General features: G+C 48.8%; 10 protein-coding genes across 10 annotated transcripts; 3 read left to right on the forward strand and 7 right to left on the reverse strand.

The window, feature by feature from the left end:
- Nucleotides 1–54: 54 nt before the first annotated feature.
- Nucleotides 55–1,534, reverse strand: FOBCDRAFT_215411 (vesicular-fusion protein sec17). The gene is made up of 4 exons (XM_031173995.2): nt 1,374–1,534; nt 1,179–1,302; nt 814–1,120; nt 55–756 (listed from the first exon to the last, which is right to left on the reverse strand). The coding sequence occupies exons 1-4, from the start codon at nt 1,404–1,406 to the stop codon at nt 339–341; spliced, it is 882 nt and encodes a 293-aa protein (XP_031050780.1). The 5' UTR covers nt 1,407–1,534; the 3' UTR covers nt 55–338.
- Nucleotides 1,535–1,681: 147 nt separating this feature from the next.
- FOBCDRAFT_16655 (uncharacterized protein) lies at nt 1,682–2,503 on the forward strand. The gene has a single exon (XM_031173996.3). The coding sequence runs from the start codon at nt 1,796–1,798 to the stop codon at nt 2,366–2,368; it is 573 nt and encodes a 190-aa protein (XP_031050781.2). The 5' UTR covers nt 1,682–1,795; the 3' UTR covers nt 2,369–2,503.
- Nucleotides 2,504–2,637: 134 nt separating this feature from the next.
- FOBCDRAFT_269539 (type 1 protein phosphatase-activating protein YPI1) lies at nt 2,638–3,165 on the reverse strand (the record flags this gene model as incomplete). Its single annotated transcript, XM_031173997.2, has 2 exons — nt 2,638–2,909; nt 2,967–3,165. 2 exons carry the CDS (start codon nt 3,163–3,165, stop codon nt 2,638–2,640), a joined length of 471 nt encoding a protein of 156 aa, XP_031050782.2.
- Nucleotides 3,166–3,793: 628 nt separating this feature from the next.
- On the reverse strand, nt 3,794–5,691 carry FOBCDRAFT_127591 (uncharacterized protein; the record flags this gene model as incomplete). The annotated part of the gene is made up of 2 exons (XM_031173998.3): nt 3,794–5,433; nt 5,487–5,691. 2 exons carry the CDS (start codon nt 5,689–5,691, stop codon nt 3,794–3,796), a joined length of 1,845 nt encoding a protein of 614 aa, XP_031050783.3.
- Nucleotides 5,692–6,243: 552 nt separating this feature from the next.
- On the forward strand, nt 6,244–7,287 carry FOBCDRAFT_16661 (uncharacterized protein). The gene is made up of 4 exons (XM_059608429.1): nt 6,244–6,373; nt 6,428–6,430; nt 6,487–6,593; nt 6,647–7,287. The coding sequence occupies exons 1-4, from the start codon at nt 6,335–6,337 to the stop codon at nt 7,110–7,112; spliced, it is 615 nt and encodes a 204-aa protein (XP_059464186.1). The 5' UTR covers nt 6,244–6,334; the 3' UTR covers nt 7,113–7,287.
- A 160-nt stretch (nt 7,288–7,447) lies between these two features.
- FOBCDRAFT_16667 (uncharacterized protein) lies at nt 7,448–11,686 on the reverse strand. Its single transcript, XM_059608430.1, has 3 exons — nt 10,589–11,686; nt 8,441–10,540; nt 7,448–8,391 (listed from the first exon to the last, which is right to left on the reverse strand). Exons 1-3 carry the CDS (start codon nt 11,208–11,210, stop codon nt 7,469–7,471), a joined length of 3,645 nt encoding a protein of 1,214 aa, XP_059464187.1. The 5' UTR covers nt 11,211–11,686; the 3' UTR covers nt 7,448–7,468.
- Nucleotides 11,687–12,607: 921 nt separating this feature from the next.
- Nucleotides 12,608–13,923, reverse strand: FOBCDRAFT_215420 (uncharacterized protein). The gene has a single exon (XM_059609409.1). The coding sequence runs from the start codon at nt 13,469–13,471 to the stop codon at nt 12,812–12,814; it is 660 nt and encodes a 219-aa protein (XP_059464188.1). The 5' UTR covers nt 13,472–13,923; the 3' UTR covers nt 12,608–12,811.
- Nucleotides 13,924–15,663: 1,740 nt separating this feature from the next.
- FOBCDRAFT_127378 (Plectin/S10 domain-containing protein) lies at nt 15,664–16,330 on the reverse strand (the record flags this gene model as incomplete). The annotated part of the gene is made up of 3 exons (XM_031174007.2): nt 15,664–15,709; nt 15,766–16,178; nt 16,292–16,330. The coding sequence occupies 3 exons, from the start codon at nt 16,328–16,330 to the stop codon at nt 15,664–15,666; spliced, it is 498 nt and encodes a 165-aa protein (XP_031050792.1).
- Nucleotides 16,331–16,583: 253 nt separating this feature from the next.
- On the forward strand, nt 16,584–17,819 carry FOBCDRAFT_215423 (telomere stability and silencing-domain-containing protein). Its single transcript, XM_031174011.3, has one exon. It carries the CDS (start codon nt 16,694–16,696, stop codon nt 17,540–17,542), a length of 849 nt encoding a protein of 282 aa, XP_031050796.2. The 5' UTR covers nt 16,584–16,693; the 3' UTR covers nt 17,543–17,819.
- On the reverse strand, nt 17,776–18,647 carry FOBCDRAFT_215425 (cytochrome c oxidase, subunit VIb). The gene is given in 5 exon segments (XM_059609410.1): nt 17,776–17,936; nt 17,995–18,058; nt 18,115–18,227; nt 18,455–18,459; nt 18,472–18,647. The coding sequence occupies 5 exon segments, from the start codon at nt 18,519–18,521 to the stop codon at nt 17,902–17,904; spliced, it is 267 nt and encodes an 88-aa protein (XP_059464189.1). The 5' UTR covers nt 18,522–18,647; the 3' UTR covers nt 17,776–17,901.
- Nucleotides 18,648–18,872: the final 225 nt, after the last annotated feature.

An 18,872-nucleotide genomic window follows, 5' to 3' on the forward strand; every position in this document is an offset into this window, starting at 1 on the left:
TGACTTTGTATAGACGACCGTGGAGTATCATGCTGTGAATGTTAATTTCGTTAATGGTTCACTGATATAGCATCATTTTACCGAGACAACACCAACTCAGTCTATGAGGAGCTTGCTTTGGTGTTCACAACAGTCATGTTAACTCTAAGCCTAACATTAGCCACTGTAACCCCCTTCATGAGGAGACACGAGTACTTCTCAAGTCACTACCCGTCTCTTCGACCGTAATGTCAATAGCAAAATCCCAAGCACTTGCTGGGCTTTGCTGACTGTGATATATCCCAATACCTGCTGTAGCCACTCATGTGCCAATTTCTTTCATTCCATTGGTAGCTCCTTTATGCAAACTCTTCATCCTCTTCCTCCTCGATCTGGTTTTTCACTCGCACCAAGATCGTCGTCTTCCACTTATCCAACTTGCTGATCTGGTCGAACTGATACAGCCTGTCGGTAAACTGCTCCTGGCTCTTGGCCTCGATGGCCTCGCACAGGTCAGTCAAAAGCTGATGCTCTCGCTGTGCACCAAATGAGGGATCCATATCGCGGTACTTCTCCAGGGCGCGCTGAGCAGCGACCAAATCGCCACTGGCCAGATGGCAGATACCTGCCTTGAGCAGGTAGTCCTTGACGCTGTACTTCATGAGGTTGTTGTTGATTGATTGCTCAGCCACTCTCTCGTATTTCTCGATGGCCTTGTAGTAGTCGCCCTCGATAGCAGCCACGTCGGCCACCTTCAGCCATAGTTTATTGGCAAGACTGTCAAGATCCATAAGTAGATGCAAAATACAGTTGCGATTGTGATATTCAACTTACGCTGCCGCATTATCGCCCTCATACCAGGTAGCAGCGAGTTCGTAGCACTCGATAGCGCTCTTGGCATCGCCGAGTTCCACCTCGTACAGCTCGCCGAGATTTTCCTTGTGGGAAGCTGCGCGGCGGAAATTACCCTTGGCGCAGTATCGGTCGACAGCGATGTTCAGGCATCGCGCAGCAGCCTGGGGATCGTCTTTGCGGTAGGCCTTGAAGGCATCCACGAGGGTGTTGGCAGCGTCATCGGGTTCCTTCAACTTGTCGGTTTGAACTTGCGCAGCCTGTTCAAAAGCCTTTCCAGCTTCGAGGTCTAGATGTCGGAAGTGTCAGCTTCGGTTTCACAATGAAACAAAGCGGTAAAGGCGTACTCTGTTGCTGCATCTTGAAGGCATTGGCGGCTTGAGTGAAGAGATCAGCGGCCTCTTGATACTTCTCCTCTCGTCCACCAAAGAAGCTGAAGCCGCCACCGGCACTCTGAAGCTGCTTCTGAGCCTGAAAGTTGCGATGTGTCAGCACAACTGCAAAGCAACAGCCAATGCAAAGCGGGGGAGGGGTTACGAAACCTTTTGGAGAAGAGCTCTTGGGTCTTGAGCCATGGTTGTGATATTCGTGAAAGGGGTATCAAGGAAGAGTTGGGAGGGGAAACAGAAAGAGAGATAAACACCACGTTCTAGGTTATCACGAGTTGGCTTTAAGTTGTATGTAAGTGAAGATGGCGAGTACCCTGACTTGCGGCGCGGACGGCGGCTGAGCTATGACGACGGTCGCTTGAGCCACAGACACCTGGGGTCTTTTTAGTGGGCCCACGTTGTCGCTATTCCTCAGAATTGGGCATAGAAGATCTAGGTTAAGACGGATCAAAGTTACCTTAGATATAGATCCATTACAAGACTCTATTGACAGATCGCCATACGCAGAAAGAAAACCTTGATCGAGAGTCCACAGAAATTAGATCCATATCGACAGATCAGGCCAACTACGTACCATGACAATCTGCACATCCTGCCGTGTTGCCCTTCGGCGCAGCATCACACATTCTACAAGACCTTTGATAACTCGGTTCATAACAACAAACTCACCAACCGCCGCCTCGATCCTCGAGAAACCCACCTGGTCCGTTCGAAGCCTTCTACCATCCTCGCCATCTTCAGCTCCCGCAGAAAAGATCACGCCCTCCCAATTACACCACCTCCTCCGCCTCTCAGCCCTACCGTTGCCAACTGCACCCGAAGACGAAGCTGCCATGATCAATACCCTCCAGAGCCAATTGCAGTTCGTCCGCGCCGTGCAGCGTGTGGACACAACCGGGGTTGAACCCCTGCGGGCGATCCGTGACGAGACCACAGAGGCTCGACAAGAGGTGACAATTGGACTTACTGAATTGCAAGAAGCTCTGGATAAGGAGGTTCGTATAGGGCATTATCAAAGGGCGAGGAGGCTTAGAGAGACGATTGAGTCCGAGGCAGAGAAGTGGGATGCCCTCAAGACGGCTGGCAAAACAGCGGGAAGATATTTCGTGGTTGAGAGTGGGAAGAACGATGTGAACGGTGCTGAGTGATTGCGATATACGATTCGCAAGATAGCTAGCTACCTTGTATAAGTGCCCCTCAATGAGATACCCTTTTGTACATTAAATCCTCAAATGGAAGATTCTGAACCATACGATTCTGCAATCATGTTCGCTTGAACCTTGCCCAGATATCGCTATGCCACTAGTAGTCTTCACATACACATGCCCCAACCCATAAGTCTCTATGCTCATATCATCATGATTAACGCTCATTTCGCATTGCCCTTTTTGTTCGACGGTCCAGCGTCCTCGTTGTTCTATGACTTGTTTTCCGACGGTCCATCCTTGGGCTTTGGCTTTGGCACCTTCTCGTACGCATTCGGACTCGGCGCTCTCTTCTCTTTTCCCTTTCCATTTCTCCGCCCACGTCCATGACTGTGTCCGTGCCCATGACCACAGCTCTGGCGCTTCCCGCCCGCTGGTTGTGCCCCGTCCCGATCCGAGCCCGAGTCTGAATCCGAGTCTGAGTCGGAGGAAGACTCGTCGCTGGATTCGTCGACGGCTTTCGGCTTATGGTAGATACAACACACTATTGGAATCTGTGTTAAAATATGGGCGTATGTTTGTCTAAGATCATGTTGCTCACCTTTTGAGCTCTTGCGTCCAAGACCTTCATTGTCTACTACGTCCTCTGCCCACTGTACGGATCGCCCATTGGACGCATGAGCGCCTCGAAGTCTCAGGATCTGAGGCGCTTGTTCTCTCGTTTCTGGTGTTTGCGTCGGGGTCTCGGTTTGTGTTTGTGAGGGCGCTGGTGCGCTTCGTTGCTGTTGCCGTTGCGACATGGCCGTGTTGATGTGATGTTCGACGTAGGTATAGCACGAGCGACTATTTGTCTCTTTTGATAGGTTTGTCGGAGAGAAAGAAGTGATCTCTCCCGGAGGATGTGTTGTTGTCTTGTTAATAATGTTGTCACGCGCTTGTTGATGGAATCGTATGGCAAATAAATGATTTGCCTTAGCATCGGCATTGTGCTGTAAAGATACGTACCTCTTTTCACGTCACAACTTGTCCGATTTATTAACCAATCATTGGATGCAAGCTTCCATTCGCAATTCTCTTATCTGTATATGAAAACAAGTTATCCACATCAATGTAAGGAATCTTCTTTCTGAAGGATTATGAAGGAATTGACTTGGTAAAAGGAATACTGCTGTTCTTGAGTGCTAGGGTACAACCTTGACATTGCAACTACACAAGGTGATCTTCCACGCATGTTAGGGGTCAAGCAAAACAGCCAGGATGATTTCTTACTTTGCTAAGTCTCATAGCTCTCTTGCAGTTCTATATTACACAATACTTAGATACAATCTATACTTGGGGTGATATACAATTGACATGGTAATGTCACCATCATTATCTACTCATTCATCATACAGCTTTAAATCGTACAGAATCCAACCATGACAGAGCTCAGTTGATCGCAACTCTCTTTTCGGCTTTGTCCTTTTTCTTGGCACCCTTCATACTTCTTCGCGGTCGACTCCTCTTGTGTTCTGGCAAGACACGAGGCTTGTTATGTAACCATCCTTGAATAGGTTGACGGGAGTCAATGAATCGCCCCTCAGGACTGAAGACATCGACTGCTGGCCAGCCAGGTTCTGTCACAGGCTCAGGCTCCTTACGCCTCTTCACCGCCGGAGTTCCTGCATCTATTCGCTGAGCCCTCATGGCTGCAAAAGGATCAGACGTATCGAGCTGCTTCGGCTTGGCCCTTTCGTCGAATTGGGGTTGTTGGTCTGGAAATACCTTCATAGCAACATCCTGCGCGCGGACTTGAGCAACAAGCTCAACATAACCCACACCCTCGATGAGAATGTCTGTCGATAACACTCGGAAAGGAAGCCTGTCGACGTTTAACCCAATCGCATTCTTCCGTGTAAGAGGGCCAGCTCTTTTTCTGGTGACATCGTGAGACAGCTTAAATGTTCCGGCATGCTTCATCTTGCCTCCAATTCCAGGAAGCATGATACTTGGTACACCGATGGATTCTCGTGTCTGCTCCTGGAAAGCAATAGCCTTCTCAGTCTGAGTGAGGTGCTCCTCCAAGGGTGTAAAGTTGTATGCCAGAAAGACCAAGCCCGGGTTCTTAGGTGTGATGCGGATGAGACCTCCTCCTAGTATGAGGGACTTGCCAGGCGTCATTGAAACCTGTTCAGGCACAATGCGCTTCTTCATGATCATCGATTGACGGCACTCCTCCTTCACAAACAAGTCTAGGTCGCTTCGTGCCAAGCCAGGAAGGTCGATTAATTCGCCTTTTCCGTTTCCAAAAGGTACCCGAATTGGGGATGCTGTTGTGCCAGGGAGCGAGGATACCAGAGGCATGTCGGGATAGTTCTGAGCCGGCTGAGGGGGCGGAAGCAATTCCCCAACATCCATATCTTGCTCTCCAACCTGTTCGGCATATATCGATTCCGCGCTGACGCTATCCCGAGGATATGTTGATACTGATGCCCTCCCAGCCTCCTTGCTTGGCCCCATTCTGCCTTTGGGATAGACAGCCTCAAAGAGCTGACTTTTGCCCACGTTGACCTTTCCAACCATCCACCCCGCACCGCCGCGCTGCCAGATATCTTCTCTCACCTCCGTGCACCACCAAGCGCGTTTTGCGCTAACGCATCGGACATTGCCAAGACGAACCCTGCCTCCAAGTCGGCCGAGAGCATCTCGTAGTACTTCACGAAGGTAGGGCATCATTGAGTCCACAATCTCTTTCGTAGGGCCAAGAAGGTCGCCGCGAGTGATGATAAAACTCAGTTCTGTCTTGCGATCATTTTGGTACTTGCCCGATCGTGATCTTCGATTGCGTGTCCTGATTGGAATGTCGCCGAGGAGAACATTAAGTCGAGGGATGAGCGACATGGGGAAATCGGCAGCATCGATGACATGATATATGTGATTATACTTGTGCGGCGATTCCTCGATGGTTTCGCGCAAGGACTCAACGGTGGGATGGAACATAGCAACCTTTGCTGTGTCGCTCGAGGTGCTGTAATGTTGTAAATTGTGGCATCGATCGCAGACAGGCTGTTTATCTTGGGGCAGTGATTCTTTTTACTTGTTAGCTTCTGTATGGTTCGTAGTAAAAGAGTGGGAGGCGTACTCGGAGCAATATTTTCCTCTTTCTCAGCTCCAGTTACTAAGAGAGAGGGATCTAGGCCAAGAGCTTCCAGCTGGCCTGGGTCCAAGGTTTTGAGAACGTCATCGACAACTCCATCTTCCTGGCTCGCTGTATGCTGATGCTCAAAAGCCTTTGGGTTCAACCACTTTTTAACTCTTTTGCTCTCAGGGTCGAAATAGCCCAGCATTTGCGGATCACTCGTTTGCGTAAAGGCACCGCATCCCGTGCAATTTAATGGTAAGCGTCTCTTAGGAATCTCAAGGCCCAGAGAGGAATTTTCGCTTGTTGTGATTGGTGCATCTTGGATTGTCGCTTCGGTGTGATTAAGTCGTCGAGTATGTATCGGAGTTGGTAAAGGCGTCGCTTTTGGTGTTCTATGAAATCGACTCGAAGCTCCAACGGCCGGACATAAAAATAAAGGAACACTCGACGAAGCAGATGCTTCACCAATACTGAGAGCCCGGTTGATCCATCGAGCTGACAATGCGCGGTGCATTGCGTTGTTTCTATAGTGAAGAAACGAATTCGGGTTGTCGCAACTAAAAATGTTGGACTTGCACAGATTATCCCAAAAATTTCCTAGGAAATCATAGCTTTGTTAGCCTCCGCCATAAGTCAAAGTGGCATTGGATGCATATGAACCCCACCGGCCAGTTCGGGTCAACGCTCGGCCCGCAGCCTCCAGCACAGCGTTTCCCTTTGGGGCAGGGGTCTATGATTTTCTGGGCCTAGAGCCGTCGACTTTTTGAAGCATTGCGACCACGGAACTGGTTCGATTCTGAAGAAACGCTTGCGTAACCTTTATAGATTAAAGGTTTGCGCAGTTCAAGATGAGGTCTCTCGGTGAGCGTTTCAACAAGCTTCGCGCTGTAAGTCAATTCTCGGGGTTCGCGTTGTAAGGATGTGGCTGACAGTTGATATAGAAGGTAGATATCTCTCCCACAAACGACGATCCGCGATCCATTACTCACGATTGAATCAGCTCATTTCCTTAAGATGCGGCCCGGGTGCAGCAATCCTCCCCCCAGAGGTGACCAGAATACATATGGACTTTGCAACGAGCTTCAAGAACGGTCATATGGGCGCCAAGTTAGTCCATATATCAAGGTCTCTGGCACATCAACTGATACACCAAAAAACAGAAAGTTCTGGCGTGAGAACCTCCCCCGACTAAAATACCATAATCCCTCAGTTCCTATGATCGTCAATCGTCACAGCCGGAACAACAAGAAGCCTACACTCTCTATCTATCTCCGCAAACCCGACGCTTCAACTCCCGCACCCGCTACCCGTTCCCAGCCCTCCTCATCACGCAATAACATGTCCAAGGCTACACCACCGGACGCTGACGAGAAGATCATTACCGTCGATATGACTGAGAAACACTCCTCTCACATTCTTGAATACGTACTTGCCGAGACCCGTGCTGTCCCCATCAAACCCACCAAGGAGGAGATTCGTGAATTGCAGGAGTTGGACGCCATGGCCAGACAAGCCGAGGTCGACCGAGCACGTATGAGGAGTCTACGTGAGGAGAAGAAACGCGAGGAGGACATGCTGAAGCGAGCCCGGGCTGCTGGCGGTGTTGCTGAGGAAGAGGATTCGTGAAAAGGCTTTGAATGAAAGAGACCATAACGATGCTGTACAATAAATGTGTATTAACGAATGCCACATATCTGGCAAGTGTACAAGTTGGAAATTTAGAAAGTCCCACTACCTTCTGCTTGGACCCCTACGTTGGTCGATGAACGGATTGTTGGGCTGTCGCACACGTACAACGTACATTTCAATGTTGAAGAATTGCGATTCTCCGATAGAATCTCTTATAGACAAACGACTTCAGTTTCTAATTGCACCTTGAGAGGTCCTATATATAGATCTACACTCCCAAAACCCCTTGAACTACCTATCAAAACTCCGTAAATGAAATGAATGCTCATTCGTAATTTCATCAACTGTACCATTTACTTTATCCCAAAGCCCTCACTTTCATGAACAGCAGTCCACAATAACTTCTCTAACCTTTCTTTTGACTTGTATCGTGACAGAGATAGCATGTTGAAGCACGTTCGAGCAATGGGGAACCTGCCTTCATCCTCACCGAGGCAGGATATCTTAATCGGTAGTACAGCTGCACCCATAGCAGGAATTCGATCGCTACCAGTGATGAACAGGAGTAGTTTCCGTTGATCTTGAGATGTCGCCGCCTGAAATGTCTCCCAGAACCAGTCAATAACAGGTTCGGAACCATCTGGCTTTTTAGTTCCCCAGTTATCATACTCAGCAACTCCCCTTAGCGAGTTGATGTCAAGTGCTTCATCAGAGCCTCGTACAAGGAGTTCAATCTCTTCTGGCCTAAAGAGAGACAGAGCATTACCTCCACATACAGTGTAGAAACCTCGTTTGAAGGGTTCGAACTGCCTTGTTACAGACACATCGATTATGTACCGCACGTAAAGGTCCACGTATTCTCGACGGTTGCTGTTTGTGACAGGGATGCGTTCGCCTCCAGGGCAAAGGGGAACCTGCACCTGAGTACCGTATTTATCCATATCAATAACGAAATCGAGACAGAAGGTGTCTTCCACATTGCCTTCATATTCTAGCAACTGCCGTAATCCTCGAGCTAGTCGAGGCCGGTATTCTGCCAGGTCTTCGAGGGTATAACGCATGGGAGGTCTTGGGTGAGCTGATGCCCCTGTACCGTGTGTTGGAGCAGATGCAATAAGTTTTCGAAATGCAAAAGGAGGGAGAGCCACATCCAGAATAGTCGAGTTGTATATAGCAAGTCCCATCACGACTCCGACCAAGAAGAACTGATCGGAGGTTTCAAAAGCGTTCGGGTTGAAATAGCAATACTGAGAATCCTCGTCATAAAGAAAAAGGCCTATCGAGAGTCAGCAGGGCCCCTGTTTCTATTGGGCAATTCGACTTACCATGGTCGGGATTGAAAACTTCTCTGGCCAGAAGTAAAAACCATTCTTTCCGTAGACCACCAGCATCTACTCCCTCCTCACCACTAAAGGTAATACGAAGACCCTTTTTTATATCCTCGCTCCCACTTCCAATCACCTCGCTGACAGCTTTTAGACTATCATCCACCAGACAATCTCGGCGAACAGTTAATTCGAGGAACTGGTTGATAGCCTTGCGACTCATGATACTATCAAAAAAGGCGTCACGGGCTTTGCTCTGCATCTGGCGCCGAGCATCGTGCTCAAGAATATGGTTCTTGGCCCATATGCTCAAAAGGAATGGGTACTGGCAGAACGTGAACTTGCTCCTACGAGCTTCCCAATTCTCAAAGTCCGCAACTAAGTCAGTGTAGTCGATCATTGAATTGTAAAAGTCGCTCGTTGGTAGGATTTGTCCGTGAGAATGAACACTAGAGCGACCCTCGGCCGAGCCCGAAGGGGATTCTTCATTTCTCCGGCTGTGTGGCAAGTTATTGGCAGCGAAGAGGAGCGCCAAGACCCGCGAAGAAGCTCTAATCTGCCAATCTTCGGCATACATGATTTTCTTTTCAGGCTCCTTGGCCTTCTTCGACGAGTTTGCGCGGTGTATCTCATCGTAGAGGTAAGCTCCTGAGCGCCCTTCTTGCATTTGCGGTATCAGGCCAGCTGTAATGTCAACTTTCACCTCTTGCTTCTTTCCACTCTGTCGAATCATCCGATATGTTAAGAAACCAGATGCTAACTCTTTGGTACGAATGAAGCGAGAAGGGTGATGTCTTGAAAACCAGGCGATTAACTGGTTATGGCATTCAGCCGACGAGTTTGATACTAAACCCACTATGCGCTTGATGATGCCAGAGTGTTGCCCAGATACAGGCCCAGATTCAGGGGTGCTGGCTTTTCTCTGCTGTATTGACCTTGGGCCAGAAGGCAAGTTTTTCTCGAATTGTAGAATTCCCCGAAACAATGTTTCATGTTCGTGTAGTAATGGGTTTTCTAAGATGATTAGGAGAAACCTCAAGTCTGCTGGATCCTTCAATGGCCTTCCAGGTCTTCTTAGAAGCATTTCGGTTGCTTTAAGGAGAACTCGCCGAGCATGTTCTTGGCCCTGCAGTAGTTCCCGCTCTATTAATTGCAATTCTCGTTGAGAAGGGGTTAAAAAGCCTTTTCCTTGACACATCTCCTCGTAAATCGCAAACCATCCCTCAGCAGGATTCACGATAGTGGTGTACCATTTGATGAGATCGCCCCAGCTCATTTGCGGTGTCTTCGTGTTGACCGGTGCGCTTGAGAAACTCCGTTCCACACGGTTTGTCGACGGCCGTCGAGGCCGAGAGTCTTCTTGGTTTCCCATCCACCATGTCCCATTCTCGGCAAAGTCACCTAAAAGTAGCAACTTTGGATCGAGGTCGCATGATCCATCTTCAAATTGCGGAGTAAACTGCTCCTCTCGTGGCTCACGAGCAGCATGGTTTCCTGAAGGCTCGCGACGATGCCCTCTCTGTTCACGAGGCTCACTAGGTAGCATAGGCTTGCGACGAGTTGATTCGCTTCTACATCTAATGGGCTGGCGGTGGGTATGCGTTAGGAATGATGAGTTAATACATTCGAATGAGCCAAAGCAGGCTACGATGTAGTCTTCCAAAGCCTTGAATATCCTTTTCGGGTCACCCTCAGATTGATCCGGCAATTTACGTTGCTCTTTTGGCTCTTTTGGCCCGCGTTCTTGCAATATCTTACGTACTGGAGGTCTTTCGGTGTAAGAAGAAGAGAAGGATCGCATTGGCGTAGGGTTCGGTTGGGCGGGACTCGACCGTAGTGTCGGTTCCTCATCGAACACATAATGAGAAACCTGTATAGTAGGGGACTCGGATGAAGGCGCTGCTTCCTGTCTAAAATCGACCGGCGCAAGGCTTTGGCCAGCAGCCTGCATTCGGCTGCTAAATGACAACTTGCTCTGCGGCGGCGGTTGTGGCGGCGCCTCGGTGGGAGGTTCAGGAATTGAATGCAACTTCTTAGAAAGGAAGGATTGTATGGATTGTTGAACCAGTCGCTTTGTCTGTTCGATCGAGATATGCGGACCTGCACCTATATTAGTGATTGTCCTCTTCCTGTTGCCTTTGCTCCTACCTCGAGTTGGGACAGACTGGGTGGGATCCTGGCTTGCATCTCTACGCGACTTCGAACCATCATGGTCTGCACTCAGAGGCTCCAAATCATTGACTGTAGTACAGATCGTGCATTTGAACACCTTGAGCTCCCGCGGCCACCGTACTAACGAGCCACATGTCATGCAGTTGCCTGTCGTAAAATCCTTACTTCCTACAGGGCCGTTTCGAGTATGAGAAGGGTTTCGAGCGTGCGTCTTTGGTGCTTGTCGAGGCATTGCCGAGTCATCATCTGCAAAACCCAGGTCAGGCGGTGGTGCGCCGACTGAGTTCTGTCTCTTTTTCTTGCTGCTGAAGAGAGAAGGGAAAGGCTGGCTCATAGAGCGCGTGTGCTGTGGCCGACGAGGTTTGGAAGATTGAGGTCGCGAGGGATGCAAGTCAGACTCGTCGGAGCTGGAATCGGCGTTGGCATTGGAGAAGGATAACTCGAGGCGATTCCCGTTTGATGTATTTGGCAGATTCGTCGAGTAGAGCGCAGGTAATGTGGTAGGCGTGTGTAAGGCCGTATTGTGAATTCGACTGATGAGGTCACCGTTAGAGTTGTTGTTGGGTTGCGACCCACGACGACTCGACCAGGGAGCCATTTCTAGGGAAGTTACTAAGGATTCAGGGAGGCGATCTCATGCAAGACACGAGACACTTGTCGAGATAATATTCTGCAACTTTTGGAGAATGGTTTGAAGGAAGGAAAAATATTGAATCAGAGTTTAAACGTCTTTTGTCAGTCAAGCATGATGGACATGATCCAAAGTCAGCATGTTCCAAACGGGAGTTGACGCCAGCAGCAGACAAGCCCAATTCAGCTCGGCGAAGTCAGCCAAACAAACCCATGCTTTGTCCTCTGGCACCTAGTCTCCAAAGAGTGGAGGAAGAAGAAGAAGAAGAAGAAGATTAAAATTGGGTTAACGAGTCTGCGGAAACAAAGCAATGAACGATGAGTGATGGGTGCAGCTCAAGCCGTGGCTGTGGTTGGTGAAACGAGCCCGGTTTGCACGTATAGGTAGTGCTGATGAGTAAAGATATTAGGACTTGATCCAATACCTTGTTTAGTCTATGAAACCCAATGGCCGTAATAATAAATCGTATGCAACGCGCGGCCGCCGACTTTTGAGTTCCTGATTATCTTGGCCCATTTTGTTCTGACGAATTCATCACAGATCCTGACTTTTCCCCTTGTCTCTCAGACGTCTCCACGACACCCGGAAATTTTGGGCTTTGAACTCCAATTGAATATCGCCTGTAAACGCCGAGAAGCAGGGGTTGACGAGAGGCTTGACGGATACGGGCATTACCAGGGCTTCCAAGCAAACGTGGAGTTACTGGCGGCCAGTGAGGAATGGAGAGGACGAAATATGAGATTCGGGTGTTTATCAGCTCCTCTTTCACCGCAATGGGAAACGTGAGTATCCTGCCTTTTTACAGGTTTGACAGGTGAGTGTATCTTTTTTAAGACCTCGTATCATGTTAGTGGTTGGCTTCTTTAACCCGGTCCAATGATCGTGAAGCTAATGACCGCATCTGGGTTTAATAAATTGGATGCTGTGTTACTCTATTTCGTATCTTTACCGCTGCAACAACCCAAGTTTGAGACTGCACTGCAAATGCAACCAATACAACTTTTTGTTAATAGAATTCTTAACTGCAGAAAAATGGCAGTGTCTAGGGAGACGTTGTCCTCCAATTTAATGAACAAAAGAGATAGATCGAAACGCGCCGTTCAGTTGATTCCACTGTCTCCAGTTGGGTCCCCGCAAACGATCCATGTCTTTGGTGGTAGACGCCGGCCGGCCGAAGCCGGCTCTTATTATGGAAGCATCATCAACAAGGCTGCTAAAGTGAATGGCAGTGGAGCATTTATATGCAAGACACAATCGACATTGTGGGCTCACACTTAATAAGAGGCTCTTATCTTGTACGAGAATTACAAAGAAAATGTCATCTGAGTCTACAAGGTAACAAATTATTGACAAAGCTCGGTCATCTTGACAAATTATTGGAGGTAATTACCAACGTTGGTGTTCAACCCATTGCCAACCCTGAAACTGAAAATCTGATGACCTTTATTGTACATCTGACTCTATGCCAATGGAACCTAACACAAGGTATCCGGAACTAGGTCAGATCCATAGACAAGAGACCCAATATCAAATCCTTATCACCAAGGTACCGTTTCCCGAAGTGTGTATCAGCACCACAATATCTCCACGCATTTCGGTTCCAAGTCAACAGGGACATCAATCTCTCTTATGGTCTCATTGAGCCATGATTTCTCTTTCGCTTCCACCCCGACTCCAACAAACCTGATTCTGTTTGAGGCCACCGCCCCATCTCGTGTTGTCCCATGGAGAGTGAGTTCAGTCTGGCCTGTGGCAATGTTCAGTTCACCTTTCAGCTCTGCCAATGTTTCACTATGGCCGTTTCGAAGCTCGAAAATACAAAAGCCATGGTCAAGTTCGACAGGGCCTGAGCAACTCAAGCCGAATACGATTGTCACGTCATTACCTAAGCGCGAAAGCTTCTTGACTGCCATTCTAGGTCCTCCAATAGTTTTGAGTGGCATATCGAGACGGAGGTTGCATATAGACGAAGTACCAAGTGCTCTGACTGTGCAGTTGTTGTTTTCGAGTTGAAGGCTGGTTGCATCGTCGACTATAATGCTCCGAATAAAGGCACAGTAGTTGGTATAGTCGGTGATTTCGATACGCTGTTCCTGAGCAACAAAGTCTGTTCCCCAGAAATTCGTCTGGGTTTGGGGTAACTTGATCTGTCCAAATACGGTCCCGTTGAATGAGAGGGATGCCTCCGTTGTTATGATGGTGCTAGAGATCGTTCCTGTCCCAAACATGCGTCCCTCAATAACAAGATTGAAGGAGCTAAAGCATTAACAAGCCATAGCATAAACGGAGTGCGTTGCGCTTACTCTTCAGTAGCATTGCTGATCTTGAATCGAGTGATCCGAAGCTTTGCAAGGTCCAGCAGGTGCTGTACAATAGCATCCGCAATGCCTAAGGGTGAACAAGGTGCCCTTCTGTTAAGGTTTGCGGAATCAAGGGCCGTTCGGGCATACTCTTTGAAGAGAGGAGAGCTGGAGATAATCATGACTGGCGATTTGCTGCGGATGACGATTCTTAGATTCCTTGGCTGGTAGGTTTCAGAACTAATGGGAAGTGGAGGAACTACAAAGAATATGAAAGGTAATAGATAGTAAAGAACTGAAGCGACGGTGCTAAGCTTAGGAGTCCATTGCAAGCCTATGCGTCAGCTACAAGTGTTTGGCAGATGTAAGCACTGCTCGATAAAGATTCAGGACATGCACAAATCAAGGCCATCTTATATATAATGGAGATATAATGTTAACGTGTTGATAATTTCCGCTCAAAATATGATTACCTGCATGCAGATATCTGACTGTATGCCCATCCCCATCCATAAACTCATACTAAATGCAGAGGAAAAAGGCGCGTAGAGATATAAACACCAGTTCATTGCTGACATAAGACCAATCAGACAGCATTATTTAATTCTTATTGTATTCTTCGCCTAATGGCAAGGCCTAGACCAGGTTTCCTGTCAGCTTAGAGTTATGATTAGGTATGCTCCTGTTGTGTCTGTTGCTGACCACAACACATCGTTGTTGGAACAGGCAGAATCCGTCTTCTCTAGACAAGGTACTAGATAAGTCAAGAATGTTTAAGAAGTCTTATTAAAAAAGAGTCCTCGAAAGCATTGGCAATACGTACACTAAGTCAAAGTATGTGAAAAGGATAAACATAGCAATATGGTGTGGGCGGACTTGAGCCAGCAGTCTCTAATACTAACTATCTATATCTTTTTTCTATAAAATGCCCTGGTCAATGAGCTCTGTGGGTTGCAAACCTGCCACGAGGGGACTGATTTTACTTCGACCAATGTTGAGGGCTTGGTTGTTCGGTATTCTATAACTCCCGGGATGCATATAAAGAGTGTTATGCCTGAAGGGGATCTGAATGACAGACAACATGCTATCTGTTATATTCAAGTACTCAAATTTTACTTTGAATCTTCACGCATGTCTTCTCACTCTCCGCCGATGTGTCATATATCAGGGCTGTAACAGAAGTCACCGACAACCAACGCTTCTGCGTAATGCAAAAGCATGTCTTTCAGCAATGAACTTGCCACAGAGTGATTCTCATTCATTGTATCTAGTAGCTTACCCTAACCGTCTTGGCCCCTTGCTGCAAACATAGCAAATACGTCGAGCAATGATAATGACAACTGAACGCACCACAAGAAGAAGGTATTTAGATCAGTAGAGTTACCTCCTATCAGATACCTCGCTAATCAAAGGCTTGCGTTGATACGTAGACCTTCCAAGCTAGCTAGGTATATTGACAAATCTTAGTGACCAGAGACCAAGTTCTCATTACTTGGTTTCATTCATGATCCTGTGACATGTTGGTAGTTGGATAGTTGGCTGAGACTGCCCAATAAACAGATTTAACATCACTGACGTATCCATTGATTTGTCTCATATCTAAGAGATCCGTTCAGTTTTTCCTCCAAGAACAATCCCAGGCCTATTATAGTACGCTATACATAAGGCATAAGATCCTCAGTCCAGCATTGAGTACGGCACATCCGTGGGAAACCCTTCCGAGTCATCAGAGCTAGATCAAGATTTCAAATAGCCACGAGATCACAATCAATTACACGGCAGAGCAGGAGTTCGGATTGGCGGCACGGATCGTTCATTCAGACGTGCCTCGGTGGGCGTTTGGCATAAACATAGAGGTCTCGTCTCACATCACTGAAAAGATTGACGTCTTCACGAATCTCCCGAGCAATTATCTCGTTTTGACGGCGGCAAACATTGACCCTGATGCAAATGATTCCGAGGTTCTAAAACCCTCAAACTCCCACGGTGTCCCCCACGCAACGCAACCCAGTCACACGAGCGAAACCCATGGTAGAAATTGCCCTCCATTTTTTATGAGTACATGCCGATACCCTTCGAAATGCATCTCATTCGTGACCACCTAAAGGAAATGGGTTCGTTTAAGAAGGGGGAGCAGCGCCACGTCCACGGCCAAAACCACCACGGCTGTATTAGTTGTTAGCAATTCGTCCCACATCCGTCAACATCGAAGGCCAACTCACAACTGAGGAGCGAACTCGCCGGGAGCACCACCCTCCTTGCCCTCGCCAGCATCCCTTCGTCGGTATCCACCCTCACGGTCACCTCGGTCACCACCACGGCCGCGGCCGAAAGGTCGTCGCTCGCGCTCACCCTCGCCGAGCATGCCACGGGGAGGAGCGTGCGATCGTTGTTGCTTAATGTGGGTAGCGGGAACGATCTCAGCGGGGAGGTGAAGCCATTCGCGAAGGTAGTCGAGACCCTCGGGGGTCAGGGTGTAGTAGTAGTATTGCCAAGAGAACTGGGTCTTGACATAGCCGCGAGAGTTGAGCGACTGCAGAGCCTTGATAACGAACAGGTTCTTGGTGTCGATATCAGGGTGCTTGGGAAGGTTGAAGTCCTTCTGGGCGACGAGAACACCCTCGCGGAAGAGGTACTGCCGGGAAACTGTTAGTTATGTGCGCTATGATTTTGTGCTTTCTTCTGTAGCTCGCAATTCTCCGCCGTCGTCGTTGCGCAGAGCAGCTCGTTGAATGTGATGGTTATTACCTCGTGGATCTTCTTGCGGTCGGCCTTGGGAATCAACATCGTGGCGGTATTTGCTGCTCGTCGGAAGGGTCGATGTTGGAAGGTGGCAGTTTAGGAGGGACGAAGGCGAGATCTCAAAATGATAACTTTTGTGGGCGGAAACCCTACTAGAAATGTGCTGTAGCGAAGTGGGGTGGAGACGGGCTCGATTTGTGGCTGGCTTCACGTGATGAGGACGACTGCGTTGTGGCTGACGCTATAGGTGTGGCAGTCAGGCAGTCTCATGGAAGGGCCCGCTTATCTGCAAGGTGCAGGCCATTTGCATGACAAACAGCCAAAGCGGCCTCGAATCTTTGCGACTGGCCTTCTCAATCATTCATCACGGCGGCCTCCACCATCTTCAAACTGAATACATCCCATACCATGTCTCCCCGAAACGTGAACGTGTTGGTAACTAGCTTTGCTGGTCTAGGACTACCACCGACCCTCGTTCTTCCTCTAGCATCATCGACAACAGTTACAGAGCTGCGCGAACGCATAGATGATCGACTCCCAACGACTCAGTCAAGACTCATCCTCACCACACTATCCAACAAGCAACTTCCAGCCTCATCAGACTCTCCCATCTCGAGCTATCTCTCCACTGCCCACGATGAATTCCTTTCCTTGCGACTCGCTGTCCCCCTTTGTGGTGGCAAAGGCGGTTTCGGATCTCAACTTCGAGCCGCGGGTGGTCGCATGTCTTCGCGCAAAAAGAAGAGCCAAGAGGACCACGGATCTAGCCGAAACCTGGATGGGCGACGTCTGCGTACTGTAAATGAGGCTAAGGCTTTGGCCGAGTATCTAGCCATCAAGCCCGAGATGGAGAAGAAGGAGAAAGAGAAGCGCCGTGAGCGTTGGGAACAGATTGTTCAAATGTCAGAGCAGAAGGAGGCTGAAATTAAGTCGGGCAGCAAGAGTCGTCTTGACGGTCAGTGGGTTGAGGACAAGGAAGAGAGCAGTGAGCGAACTCGTGAGGCTGTTCTTGCTGCCATGAAGGCTGGTAACTACAAAGACAACTTGCTTGGCACATCTCACGATTCAAGCTCTACACAACCAAGCAACGACCAATCCGGTTCAGATGAGGACAAGGGTACATCATCAGAGCAGTCAACGCCGCCCCCCGCCGAAGGAGCCAAGGCCGATAAGGGCAAGGGCAAAGCTACGACATTCTTTGGATTCGATGAGGACGATGAATTTATGAGTTCAGACGATGAGGATGAGGAAAAGTGATGGGTCTCGTCATCATGATCATCAAAATTGGGGATTCGCCATTACGACCTATACTGGCCAATCGCAACAGCCATTTTTTGGATTACGGAGTATGGAACCATGGAGTATTATCTGGGAATTTGGATTACCAGCGCTTTTGCGTGAGCCTCACATAGCTAATATGATATCAATAATCTCATTCGACAATCTATCACTTAAGACTCGAGACGTCATCACAATGCGGAAAGCCAGCATTCAAAACACAACAGTCAATATTTGGGGTTAGCTTTGAAAGCAATATCACAAATGATACAATTGCAGTGTGTCTGCTCTGACTCTTCTAACAACATCCACTAATCCATCCAATCTACGGGGTCGGCTTAGGCGTCGAGCTTGACGGGGAAGTTTCCGGCCTCTGTGCAATGCGTTAGTCTTTATTCGAGATCGATTGGAACCACTGGGTTTCAACATACCGCGCTGCTCGTCCCAGCGCTGATACCAGCCGGAGGGGCAGAGAGATCGGTAAGACAGCCAGAACTAGACGTCAATTAGCATGGACGTCGCCGGTGGAGGTGATGCTCGGCAACTCGTACCTGGCGGCAAGGCGCAAAGTCCTCACCCTTGGCGAGAATGCACTTGTGGTAATCGACGTAGTTTTGCCAGCAGTGCTTGGTCTGGTTCTGGTTGGGGAAACGAGCGTCAGTGCCTATGAAGTGTTAGATCGAATCGTGGTAATTGATGTAAGTGCAATTGAGTATCGTCGCCGGGGTCGCGTAATCGCAGTCTGTCGTCGAGGAGAAATCGGTGGTAATGGTGGTGCTGGTCGAGGGATTCGGGCTTACCAGCTGCGTAGAAGTGTTAGCCTCGGAGCCAAATCAGGTCATTTTTTCGAGCCCGCAACGGCAGTACCAACAGCGGGATTATCAGGGAAGCAAGCATTGAACATACCAGTGACAAACTTGAAAGGCTTGGTAACAAGCTCCTGACCGTCGTCCGACATTGTGAATAGCTTTAAGAGGAATTGACTTGGAGGAGGGGAGATTCTTCTGGGGTCAATGACGGCGAGTATGGAGCTCGGTGCGTTTAGGATGGAGAGGTTGAGTAGGTATCCAATGTCGACGTTAGTAGAATGGATGGGTGTCGGCTCGAATCAAATCAGGTGGTTCGATTTCCTTCCGGGAGAGCTCAGTGTGTGCCTCAGGCTACCTCGGGCCAATGGCGTATGGCGTAAGGCACCCATCTGGACTGGTGGGCCTGCTAGGCTCTAGCAATTGCACATCAGCAGATGTTCGTTCGCTCGGCCAACTCCAAACACTCCTTCCAAGGCCGATAATTTCCAATTGAACCATCA

Source organism: Fusarium oxysporum, chromosome II (assembly GCF_013085055.1).
Source record: "Fusarium oxysporum Fo47 chromosome II, complete sequence".
In the NCBI taxonomy this organism is placed as follows: Eukaryota; Fungi; Ascomycota; class Sordariomycetes; order Hypocreales; family Nectriaceae; genus Fusarium; species Fusarium oxysporum.